At 36.2% G+C, this 13,283-nt stretch overlaps 2 protein-coding genes across 7 annotated transcripts in view; one reads left to right on the forward strand and one right to left on the reverse strand.

Annotated features, from left to right (window-relative positions):
- LOC133334648 (putative uncharacterized protein DDB_G0291608) overlaps positions 1–13,283 on the reverse strand; it is a 323,326-nt gene that overhangs the window by 255,852 nt on the left and 54,191 nt on the right. The window lies entirely within an intron of this gene.
- Positions 1–13,283, forward strand: part of LOC133334646 (glutamate decarboxylase) — a 38,585-nt gene that overhangs the window by 16,631 nt on the left and 8,671 nt on the right. For both annotated transcript variants that reach the window (XM_061542965.1, XM_061542964.1), the window contains exons 3-4: positions 4,425–4,661; positions 12,669–13,237. In XM_061542965.1, coding sequence (XP_061398949.1) covers positions 4,425–4,661; positions 12,669–13,237 — 806 coding nt within the window. The remainder of the gene's footprint in view (positions 1–4,424; positions 4,662–12,668; positions 13,238–13,283) is intronic.

Consider the following 13,283-nt stretch of genomic DNA (forward strand, 5'->3'; position numbering starts at 1 on the left):
TCCAAAAAAAAAAAATTATCTCCATGAACTTCAAAAAAGTTATTAAAAACAATACTCCATTTCAATTTTTTTAATCCATTTCACATTGAATGTTCTTCTATAAAAATTTAAAAAATCACAATTTACGGAAACTTTGAACCAATTAAAAAAAACCAAGCAAAAACAAAAGTTGTTTAAATCCAGCCAATGTTGGTATTTTTAAAACTCCATGCTTGAGCCCGTTTAAAAATATGTCCTTCAAAAGGGCCGGGGTAGGATTATGTCCTGGGATAGATAAAAAATAAATCGATTTGACAAAAAAAAACTATAATTTCCTTTAAAAAAATATCTAAATATTTACACATAAACCAACTCTGAAGGACATCAGCGTGTTAAATGAGCAAATAAATGGACATAAATACTTAACATTCTTGCCTTGTGTTACAATTGTCCAAACATGCACAAACACACGCACACATAAACTACAAACATATGTTACACATGTCAAAAGCACAAATACTTAAATGTCCTTACAAATAGCTGCCCACTAAGAAAACAGAACAAAACAAAATGATTGCAAAAAAAGTGAAAACGAAGCCAAAAAGAAAACAAAATAGAACAAAATAAAATCCTAAAATATCCTTACAAGAAATTCGAATACAATCGTCAATGGTGGTAACAATTGTTCAGAGCATAAAAATGTTTGTCCAACTTAACGTAACAGCAGAAAAAACAAAAGTTGCAACATTCTAACTCATAACTCAAGTGTCCTTATGTCTAGGACACTCGTTGCCTCGTTTTGTGATAAATCACTTCACGTACAATGAAATTGAACTGATGGTTGAGGCGAATTTGGCTGGAGATGACAGTCAGAAACACACACGCCACGTTACAGATTTTTTATGTGAGCGGAGCGAAGGACGAAAAGTCAAATGTGTGGGTACCACAAAAACTACCACCACCACCCCGTCAGGCAGGCAGTCAGCCATCCATCCAGCCACCTTTCCTCACAGCAGCCGTTGCAGGCATAGCAAATATGTTCAAGACCTAAATTGAAATAAAACAAACATAAACCGTTTAGTCACAGGATATTACCTCTACACACAGTTTCGCTCTTTCGCTACACTCGTTCGTTCGCTAGTCCCTGACTTGTAAAAGCTTATGGGGGATGATAGGTTTTATTTTGTGCTTAGCTTTCCTTCGAGTATACCTAACGAAAGAATCCGAACTGCCGTCATTGGCCAACAATTTATTTTGTCTGGAATTTTTTAAAGAATTTTTCTATTAGACAACAAATTTGTTACGCGTTCCAACTTCGTGTATGATGGTATGCTCCATTTTAGGAATTTGAATAAGTCTGCCGAGAAATGGAAATATTTATTTTTGTAAAATGTGTGAAATTTAAATTAAATTGCTCAGTAATGTGCTGAAAATTGTTCGACTATTTTGAAATTAATTTTAAAGAAAGAAATTTAATGGAACATTAAGCAACCTGTACCGTAGCCTTAATCGAGGCATTTAAACCAAATTAAAACGTTGTAAATCTTCAAAAAAAAAAAATTTTGCAAAAAATTCACTGTTGTGGGGTTAAAAATTTTTCTAAAAAAATAGTTCATCCATCCAGAACATGGCTTTTTAATAAATCCACGCCTGTTGATAGTCCCCGAAAAATATTTTTAAAGAACGGTTGTTCCATAAGCCGAGCTTAAAAAAGATTTCCAAGCGCGTCGGTATTGAGCGCATCTCCTCCAATTTCAAAGACCACGTTCCAAGATGTTGTTTTCTACTTGGTCTTTACATCTAATTCGTGGTCTTCCCCTTCTACGGGAACGATCACTAGGCTCACTTTTAAATGTCTTTTGAGTTGTCGCAACCTCATTCATAAATGGTATACATATGGTAAAGCTCGTGGTTCATTCGGTGCCGATATTCACCGTCGTCGCAGATCGGGCCGTAGATTTTCGGAGAATTTTTCTTTCAAACGCCCCAAGAGCTGTCTCATCTGCTTGCGCAAGTACCCATGCTTCAGATATATATCACAGCACGGGTAGTATCAGCGTCTTGTAATGTGTGAGTTTGGTCTGGCGGGAGGTGGTCTTGTTTCTAAACTGGTTACATAGACCATAGTAGCATCTGTTGGCCATCACAATCCTTCTCCGAATTGCAAAACTGATGTTATTCGTTTTATTTATGGCGGTACCAAGGTATATAAAATCTTTAACAACCTCGAAGCTGTAGTTCTCAAGTTCCACAGATGGTCCGAGTCTGCCAGACCCACTTTGGCAGACTCCTTCTCAATTTCTTCAAAGGTGGCTGTTACCGCTCGCAATGTTCGACCCATTATATCGATGTCATCGGCGTATTCGAGTACCATGTGTTGTTTTATCTACGAAGTGCCATTTCTGTTCACCTTTGCATCTCGTATGACCTTTTCCAGCAGGATGTTAAAACGATCACACGACAAACTGTCACATTGTCTGAATCCCCGTTCGGTATTGAAGGGCTCCGATAGGACGTTTGCGACTTTAACTGCTGACCTTGTGCCATTTAAAGTTATCCTGCATAGCCGTATTAATTTTGCTGGAATGCCGAACGTAGACATGGCTTTAAACACCACGGCTTTATAGTCGACAAATAGATGGAATGTGTCGATGTGTTTTTCGTGGGTCATTTCCAGGATTTGGCGCAGAGTGAAAATCTGGTCAATGGTGGATTTGCCAGGTCTGAAGCCTTCCAGATCCTCAACACGCTGTCTGTATCTGTCACCAGGTTTCCTTCTTCATCTCTACAGGAGGATGTGCCTGCACCAACATCCTCGGATTGATGTTTTACTCGGACTTCATTCTGACTACTACCTTTCGATTTGCTCACGTTCACGTTTTTCTTGTTCTCTCTTCTTTTTTCTCAAAACACGTTTCTCCCCTCTCCTTTTCTCCCGACAATTCTCCATCACATTACGTGTTGCTACTGTCTGCAGTGTTGCCCTATACGCTGCGTGTTTCACATCAGTAGCATTACGACACTCCTGATCGTACCATGGGTTCCTTAGTGGTGGTTTTTGGTACCCAAGTGTTGCTTTTGCTGCAGTTTGTAGGGAGTGGGCAATTATTTGCCATTGTGCTTCTATACTATTATCGGGACAAGAAGTGCTTTCGTCAAGCAGGTGGGTAAGTTGAGCGGAGTAGGCCTCGGCTATCTGTTGTGTCTGCAGCTTTTCGACGTCGAGTTTCTTGCCCTTGCTGCAACATTAAGACGAATGGGAACCTTGGCTGCTACAAGGTAGTGGTCCGAATCGATATTCGCTCTTCGGATCGATCGAACGTCTAATACACTGGATGAATGTCTTCCGTTGCTTGATCAGGAGAGATCCAGGTGGTCCTGTGTATATCGAGATGCATGAATCTGGTGCTGCTAATTACCATGTTTTTGCTGCCGGAAAGTCAATCAACCTCGGATGTTTCTTCATAAAGACTAAATTTCCCGACGTTGGGACCAAAAATTAAAATCTTATAAAAAATCAATTATTGAAAAAATTAAAAAAATACACTTTGGAAGAACATTCAGAAATATTTATTTAAAATTTTCTTCTCATAGAAGACCAAAAGCCTTCCTTTATATAGTACACATGGGACATTTATACAACAAACCCCTCTGAATTCCGCTTAACAAATAACTGCCTCTTCTTAACTAAAATGTTACTTAAAAAATCCATTATTCTGACAATTTAATCCTTGAGGAAAATAAGTAGCCTGGCGCGTCTGAACACACACACAATCAAATGCTACAGAACAACATCAATTAGTAATTATTTAAGTCCTTACAAGGCAAATCTTGACAAAATAAATGAAATGTAACAACATTTTAACGCGGGTTGGAGGAGGAGGACATCCGCACACAAAAGGGATGTTCACACACCCAGCAAAGTGTCTGAAGAGAGAAGGGAAAGAGAGTGACTGGCGAGAGTGTTTCAAAATTGACATAAAGCCGACATAACTCAGGCACAGGAATCTGGAATGTGCCATTCAACACAGGAGCAGCATCTGCTTCAAAAAAGTGTGTATGTGTGCAATAATAAGCTTTGGGGGGAGGAGTGGGCCATTTATGGCCAACCACAAAAAAAAACAATTTCCCCCTGAAGTGTAATTTAATATTGGGTGAAAATATATTTTGACCTTTTTATCAATCTCAGTGTCATGGAAGAGAGAGAGGATATTACCAGCCAAGGCTTGCGACCATTATTCAAAGTTAACAACAAAAAAGATAAAAAATGCAGTATTTCCGCACAACGGAAAACCAGCAACATATCCTCCACAAGCCACAAAGATAAGGACCTGCTGTCAATATCATATTCCATTGTTTGTGTTTCTTCTTTTTATTATTGCAAAAATCAATATTTCTTATATTCTAATCTTGATAAATTTTCTTCTCCTTCGTTTTTTTTGCAGAGCTTTTGCCCACCACCCAAACAGCCCTACCCGAAACCCGAGAATTCCTCCTGAAAGTCATTGATGTGCTGTTGGATTTCGTCAAGGCCACAAATGATCGCAACGAAAAAGTCTTGGATTTCCATCATCCGGAGGATATGAAACGCCTGCTGGATTTGGAGGTGCCAGATCGCGCTGTCAATCTGCAGCAATTGATTGAAGACTGTGCCACCACTCTCAAGTATCAAGTGAAGACGGGTAAGTCTAATTTTTTTTCAATTAACTATCAAAACTTTTATCTAAAATCTGCTATTTACAAAATATTTTTCTGCCTGAGTGCCAGAATTTGATGAGATTTTTCGAAACTTTTGTTCGAATTCATTAAAAACAATTATCTCGAATATACAACACCGTTATCTCTGGTGTGGCATTACGACCGGAAGGGGACATGGCAGCTCTGGTGGCATTGAAAATTTTTTTAAACTACCAAAATCAACCACCCTCCTCGACAACACATTTCTATTTTCGCCCATAACTTATGTTTCCCTTTTACAAAGCGGATATTTCCGTTTTTTGGCTTTTGCCGTCGGCCACACTTCTTGTATAAACATGCTGATTATCGACACTCCAACGAGAACAATTGTGGTCACGTGCCTGATGCGATTATGCCAGACAATGTTACAAGCGTTGGGGCGGAGTACAAGGCGTGTTGTCTTCTTTTTAAAGAAAAAGCTTAATTTTCAATAGAAACCAAAATGACTTGTCAGAGAACGGAAATAGATAAAGGTACAGTAGTTGCGTAAATTTTTTGCAGCAGTTTTTCTCAGAAGGATCTGCTTAACATAATAAGGAATTTATTTAAAAATCAAATTCACCAGCATTTAACTTTAAAAAAATGTTTTTTTCAAAACACGCCTTGAAAGGTGCTTAAAAAATGTTCATCGTAAGGTCCTTGAAAAATTATCATTAAATCCAGGTCTGGTAAGGTCCTTGAAAAATTATTATTTTTTAAATCCACGCCTTGAAAAAATATTCTTAACAAAATCCAAGGTCCTTGAAAAATTATTATTTTTTAAATCCACGCCTTGAAAGGTGTTCGAAAAATTATTTTTTTTAATCCACACCTTGATAGGGGATTGAAAAATTACTTTTTTAAATCCATGCATTGGATGGTCCTAAAAAATATTCTTAAAAAAATCTACGTCTTGAGAGGTCCTTGAAAAAATATTCTTAAAAAAATCTACGCCTTGAAAGGTCCTTGGAAAAATATTCCTTAAAAAATTCACGTCATGTGAGGTCCTTGGAAAAATATTCCTTAAAAAATTCACGTCTTGTGAGGTCCTTGAAAAAGGTTCCTTAAAAACTCTACGCCTTGTAAGGTCCCTGGAAAAATCTAAGTCTTGTAAGGTCCTTGAAAAAATATTCCTTAAAAAATCCACGCCTTGTAAGGTCCCTGGAAAAATCTACGTCTTGTAAGGTCCTTGAAAAAATATTCCTTAAAAAAGCCACGCCTTGTAAGGTCCTTAAAAAAATTCCTTAAAAAATCCACGTCTTGTGAGGTCCTTGAAAAAAGGTTCCTTAAAAATCTACGCCTTGTGAGGTCCTTGAATAAATTACTTTTTTAAGTCCATGCATTGGATGGTCCTAAAAAATATTCTTAAAAAAATCTACGTCTTGAGAGGTCCTTGAAAAAAATATTCTTAAAAAAATCTACGCCTTGAAAGGTCCTTGAAAAAATATTCTTCAAGAAATCCACGCATTGTAAGGTCCTTGGAAAAATATTCCTTAAAAAATTCACGTCTTGTGAGGTCTTTGAAAAAGGTTCCTTAAAAACTCTACGCCTTGTAAGGTCCCTGGAAAAATCTACGTCTTGTAAGGTCCTTGAAAAAATATTCCTTAAAAAATCCACGCCTTGTAAGGTCCTTGAAAAAAAATTCCTTAAAAAATCCACGTCTTGTGAGGTCCTTGAAAAAAGGTTCCTTAAAAATCTACGCCTTGTGAGGTCCTTTACTTTTTTAAGTCCATGCATTGGATGGTCCTAAAAAATATTCTTAAACAAATCTACGTCTTGAGAGGTCCTTGAAAAAAATATTCTTAAAAAAATCTACGCCTTGAAAGGTCCTTGAAAAAAAATTCTTCAAGAAATCCACGCATTGTAAGGTCCTTGGAAAAATATTTTTTTAAAAAATTCACGTCTTGTGAGGTCTTTGAAAAAGGTTCCTTAAAAACTCTACGCCTTGTAAGGTCCCTGGAAAAATCTACGTCTTGTAAGGTCATTGAAAAAATATTCCTTAAAAAATTCACGCCTTGTAAGGTCCTTGAAAAAAATTCCTTAAAAAATCCACGTCTTGTGAGGTCCTTGAAATAATGTTCCTTAAAAATTTATGCCTTGTGAGGTCCTTGAATAAATATTCCTTAAAAAATCTACGCCTTGTAATGTCCTTGAAAAAATATTCTTCTAATAATCCACGCCTTGTAAGGTCCTTTAAAAGATATTCTTTTAAAAAACACACCTTGGACGGTTTCAGAAAAAAAATATTCTTTAAAAAATCCATGCTTCAATACCTTGTAAGGTCTTTGAAAAAATCCACGTTTGGGTGGGTCAAAAAAATATTCATTAAAGATCCATGCCTTGGTTGGTCCTTGGGTGGTCTTTGACAAAATATTCATTAAAAAAATAATAAAATAATCTATCGAAATTCCACATTTCTGTTGGTCTTTGGAAAAAAATAGTCTTAAAAATAGACTCTTATTGGAAAAATATTCTTTTAAAATCCAAGTCCTAGAAAAAATTATTCAAACAAATCATCGTTGTCGGAAAAAAATTTAATGTTTTTTCTCTTTTGATTTTTAAGCAATTCCTTTATCCTTTTTTAGAATTATCTGAAATGTGTGTTTCTTTTTATAAAATTGATTTTATTTGTATACTCGTAATATAACCACAGTGTCATAAAAATCAGATTTAAAAATCAATTTCTTTCAAATTTTTTGGCCACGATTTATGATTGATGTTTGTTGGTTTTAGCTTTTTAATGGCTGTTTCTGTTGACTTTTTTTCTGAAGGAAGTGTAAACAATCAAAATCTCTCTCAACAAACTACCCCTTTCATAAAACTGAGGCATTGTTCGATTATCCCCCCACACACACACACAAGAACTAGAACTTATGCGTGTGTGTCCTTTAGAATAAAAAAGGAGTATAAATGAATTACGTCGCCTGCGGTTGATAGGTGTAAATAATCTTTTGCTTGCCATCAATATTCAATGGACCATAAAATGGTCTTAGCTGCTGCCACTACTGCTACTGTTCGGCAGTCAGCCATCAGGCAAACATTATCCTTTGGTATGCTTTAGTTTCTCATACACCACACACACAAAGGTAGATATCTGGTTGTTGGTGACGTGTGGCGTGTTGTTGACAACCCTAATTCGTGTCTATTACCTCTGAACACGTCTCTTGTGCCAAATTTACAATTTTACTCATCCTTATCCTGATAACAGCAGTTATATGTCCTTATTCTGTTTGGCATATGCTCTGGTGACATTGAATTTTACTGGCTGGCTGACTCGCTGCTTTGTTTGGAAAATAATAATTTTATTCAAATTTATGCCAAAAAGCGCTTCTCAAGCAGAGCGGAAGGCAGATTTGTGGTTATTTGTAGTGGCGAATGGCGTGTGCTTGGCTAATTTCATTTCATTGAATTTTTGTTTGGGATTAACTTTGAGGCCTGTTCAAACAAGATAACACTTATTTAAAACACTGTTTTGATTTGGAACCCGCTGCTTTAGATGTCATCTCTTGATGTTTTTAAAAAAATAAGTCTTGGAGGATTTTAATTAAATCAAATGAACAAGGGAGAATATCGTGTGAATTTTATTCAATTTATATATTTTGTTAGAAAAAATATTCTTCCTTGAAAAAATATTCTTTTAACAATCCACGCCTTGTGTAGCCTTTGAAAAAATATTCTTTTAACAATCCACGCCTTGTAAGGTCCTTGAAAAAATATTCTTTTAACAATCCACGCCTTGTAAGGTCCTTGAAAAAATATTATTTTAACAATCCACGCCTTGTAAGGTCCTTGAAGAAATATTCTTTTAATAAACCACGCCTTGTAAGGTCCTTGAAGAAATATTCTTTTAATAAACCACGCCTTGTAAGGTCCTTGAAGAAATATTCTTTTAATAAGGTCCTTGAAGAAATATTCTTTTAATAAACCACGCCTTATAAGGTCCTTGAAAACATATTCTTTTATAACCATTTTATGATCCACGCCTTGTAAGGTCCTTGAAAACATATTCTTTTATAACCATTTTATGATCCACGCCTTGTAAGGTTCTTGAAAAAATATTCTTTTAACAATCCACGCCTTGTAAGGTTTGAAGGATCTTGTAAGGTCCTTTTATTCTTTTAATACGAAATATTCTTTTAATAAACCACGCCTTGTAAGGTCCTTGAAGAAATATTCTTTTAATAAACCACGCCTTGTAAGGTCCTTGAAGAAATATTCTTTTAATAAACCACGCCTTGTAAGGTCCTTGAAGAAATATTCTTTTAATAAACCACGCCTTGTAAGGTCCTTGAAAAAATATTCTTTTAATACTCCACGCCTTTTAACGACCTTGAAAAATTATTCTTTTAATAATTCACGCCTTGTAAGGTCCTTAAAAAATATTCCTTTAATAATCCACACCTTGAAAGAACTCGTATGACTATTGGGCCTCGAAAGCAAAAAAAGTCCTACATCGTTATTAAGCCTCCTCAAAAAAAATTATGTCTCTGGCAGATGTCCTTTGGATCGAATTCCTTATTTTCAATGTTGTGAAATCCTTGTGAAAGGTCTCTGTCAAGATGAGCGATTATCTGCGCTTGTCTATCATGCAGCGGACCGACCAAAAGAAATAGGAAGGAAACGTTCAGTAAACATGCATAAACAAGTGTCCTCCAAAGTATGTCGAATGTCTGACAGTCTGTCTCGTCGGCTGTCAGACAACAACAGATGTGTTTGGCAGTAGCAATGAAAGAAACACAAAAAGAAATACATCGAAACAAAGGACGCTGCAAAAAAGCTTTAATAATTGTTTATGGTATGCAGGAAGGTCCTTTTTTTGGGTGATCCACATTTCGAAATATTAAAATAGGAAGTCAAGCAGAAAATAACCCCCCCAGCCAACCAAAGTAAAATAAGGTTATACGGAAGTTAAAGCAATGTTTGGCCATGTGGTGTTTCCGTTCACCCACAGACTCATTCGAGAAGGAGGTAAAATACGTGATTATTCGTACAAGTCATACAATAACAAAAACAACAAAAATATTAATTTTGACCTTTGATTACGTTTCTATATATCAATACCAATGAAACAAAAATCACAAAGAATCACCTCTCCAGAATTCCACGTTTTGTCCTTCTTAACAATTGTTCATTTATTGAGAGCTAATTGGAAATTACTTTACACAAATCATTCTGCTATTAACTGAATACCTCATCGTCATCTCTCTGGGGAGTATTTTCCCCCTTTCAACACCAACGAATAATACCGAAGTCAATATGACCTTCAGACCAAACGGGGGGCAGGAACACAATGGGAACCCTTGCTGTTATTATAATCCCAGTAATGAAAATCTTCGACTGTCAGTTTATGTTGGAAGTGCCATAAGTTGTGTTATTACAACAGCCAAAAAAAACAGCAACAACAACTTCGCTGCTTTAAGCCATAAGCGAAAGTTATTGTTCTTCGTAAAAGGGGAAAATATTGAAAAAATCTCAATTCACATGTGCTACCAATTGCGGAAACTTTCTTTCATATACAAAATTATGAATCCATTTATGTGAAAACGAGGGTGGTATTTTTAGGCCTGGAATGGATTAACATCCCTAAACTATACATTTCTAAAAAATATACAAAAAATCCACGTACTGGAAACTTTCTAAAAAAAATTTAAAAAAATCCAGGCCTTCAATATCCACTTCTTTTGAAGTCCTGGGAAAAAACGTTTGAAAAAGCCACGCTTTTCGATGTCCTTAAAAAATATTTTTAAAAAATCCACGCATTTTGGTGTTCTGGTCGCTGTGAGGTCCTCGAAAAGTAATTCTTTAAAAATCGAGGCCTTGTAAGGCCCTCCAATTCACGCAATTAAAAATTCACGCCTTGTGGGGACTTTAAAAAAACCTACTAAATATAAAATCCTTGATTTGTGAGGCCTTTGAACAAATATTCTTTTAGGGATCCTTGAACAAAATATTCTCTAAAGAATTATCGATTTGTGAGGTCCTTGAAAATTTTTCTTCCAAAAATTGCAGATTCTTGAAAAAATATTCTTCCAAAATTGCAAGCCTTTTAAGGTCCTTGAAAAAATATTCTTCCAAAAATTTCAAGCCTTGTGAGGGCCTCGAAAAAGTATACGTTGTAAAAATCCACGTCTGGTAAGGTCTCTGAAAAATACTTTGTAATAACCTACGCCTTATGAGGTCCTTGAAAAAAATATTATTTAAAAAATCCACTCTTTGTGAGGTCCTTGAAAAAATATTCTTTAAAAAATCCACTCTTTGTGAGGTCCTTGAGAAAATATTCTTTAAAAAATCCACGCCTTTAAGGTCCTTGAAAAAATATTCTTCAAAAAATCCACGCTTTGTGAGGTCCTTGAAAAAATATTCTTTAAAAAATCCACGCTTTGTGAGGTCCTTGAAAAAATATTCTTTGAAAGATCCACGCCTTTTGAGGTTCTTGAAATAATATTCTTTCAAAAATCCACGCCTTGTAAAGTCCTTAATAATATTCTTTTAAACTTCCACGCCTTATGAGTCCTTATAAAATTATTCCTTAAAAATATCCACGCCTTGTAAGGTCCTCGAAAAAATATTCCTTTAAGGGCCTAAGCCTTTTAAGGTCCTTGAAAAAAATATTATTGGGTCTACGCCTTTTAAGCTTCTTGAAAAAATATTCTTTAAAAAAACACGCCTTGTGAGGTCCTTGAGAAATATTTTTTATAAAAATCAACTCTTCGTAAAGTCCTTGAAATATTAAAAAAATATGAAATATTTTTTTAAACATCCAAGACAAAAATAAATTTTAAGGATCTACATCCTTCATCCCACCCTCGTATTATTTCAATTTCGAACAAAATATTTTCAAACATTTGTTTAAGGTAAAGGAAATTTATTTTCATTTGTCTTCCTTTATAAGGACATAAAGGATTTCGTTTTGACTTACGACCAGGACTAAACATTTCAATTTAGGCACGAGACATACAGACAGACATACATGTGACGATGATGGTGGTAGCTTGACACAGATGGGCAAAAATCCTGCACACGCTACGCAATGCCGCATCATAGCCATCACCATCATCATCATCAACGTCACCACAGTCATTGCCAGCAAGCAGTCAACCCTCAGACACGAGACCCAAGTATAGAGCAGAGGATGATGCAGAAGAACACATTGTTTTGCCATCCATTTCGCATCAAAGGATCAGTGTGCAACGATACAGAAAATAACAACGGATTTTGATTAAAACTCAACTCCCCTCTACACAAAAGAGAACAACAACAGCAAACTTTGACATTCTTTTGCTATTGTTAAAGTTCCTCCCACTCCTCACCCTGCCAACCTAGAGAGCTGAAAATGATGTTGGGGGTATATGACTGTCAATGTTTGGTATCATTAAAGTACTACTGCTGAAGTATGCTTCAGTGTATCGATACACAAGGACTTAAGGATGCGAGTCTGTTGTAGCACACTTCGTGTTTAGCAAAGAGGTGGGTTGGGGTACGGGACACAAATAAGGGAATTTGAGACGAATATTATGTTGCCAATTTTTTCCATACTCCTTGTACTTATTTATAGGCCGGATTATGGAAGCTTAAGGCATTCCAAATGGCATTTTTATAGACATTCGTCTGATAGTGATGTTGGCGATTTTTAATGGTTTCGGGATGGTGAAGAAGAGCGGAGATGTGTCGTGTCAATAATTCGTTAAAGATAGATGGTTGTTGGATAATGGCAATCCAGTCTAAAGGAAAATAATTATGTGGGGATTTAAGGATATTTTATTACATACTCTTAGATAGTCAGGATATAAAAAATCTTAGAATTTTGTAGCTAAAAATATATGTATTCCATTAATTGAAAATAAATCATAATTTTGGCCAATCAGTTTAATTTTAATAATAAACTTTCTTTATATTAATTTCCTTAAAAATATTTTTAAAGAATGGAGTCTGATGAATTTCATTAATACAATTTTTTTCTCTTCTCATTACAGGTCATCCCCACTTCTTCAATCAGCTATCATGCGGTCTGGACATCATCTCCATGGCCGGCGAATGGTTGACAGCCACTGCCAACACCAACATGTTCACCTATGAAATTGCCCCGGTTTTCATTCTCATGGAAAATGTGGTTCTCTCGAAAATGCGTGAAATCATTGGCTGGCATGGTGGCGATTCGATTTTGGCCCCTGGCGGCTCCATTTCGAATTTGTACGCCTTCTTGGCGGCTCGCCACAAAATGTTCCCCAACTACAAGGAACATGGTGCCGCCGGTCTACCCGGTCAATTGGTCATGTTCACATCCGATCAATGTCATTATTCGGTGAAATCGTGTGCCGCCGTTTGTGGTTTGGGTACGGACAATTGTGTAATGGTGCCATCAGATGAACGTGGTCGCATGATCACATCAGAACTGGAGCGCTTGATAATGGAACGTAAATCGAAGGGTCATATACCGTTCTTTGTTAATGCCACAGCTGGTACCACGGTGTTGGGAGCGTTCGATAATCTAAATGAAATTGCTGATATCTGTCAGAAGTACAACTGTTGGATGCATGTTGATGTAAGTATTCGTGGAGGAAGACGTTTCTGGAGATGATGAGGAAATA

This window comes from Musca vetustissima, unplaced genomic scaffold (genome assembly GCF_032173495.1).
Source record: "Musca vetustissima isolate MV318-11 ecotype Yass unplaced genomic scaffold, APGP_CSIRO_Mvet_v1 utg2180, whole genome shotgun sequence".
Lineage (NCBI taxonomy): Eukaryota > Metazoa > Arthropoda > Insecta > Diptera > Muscidae > Musca > Musca vetustissima.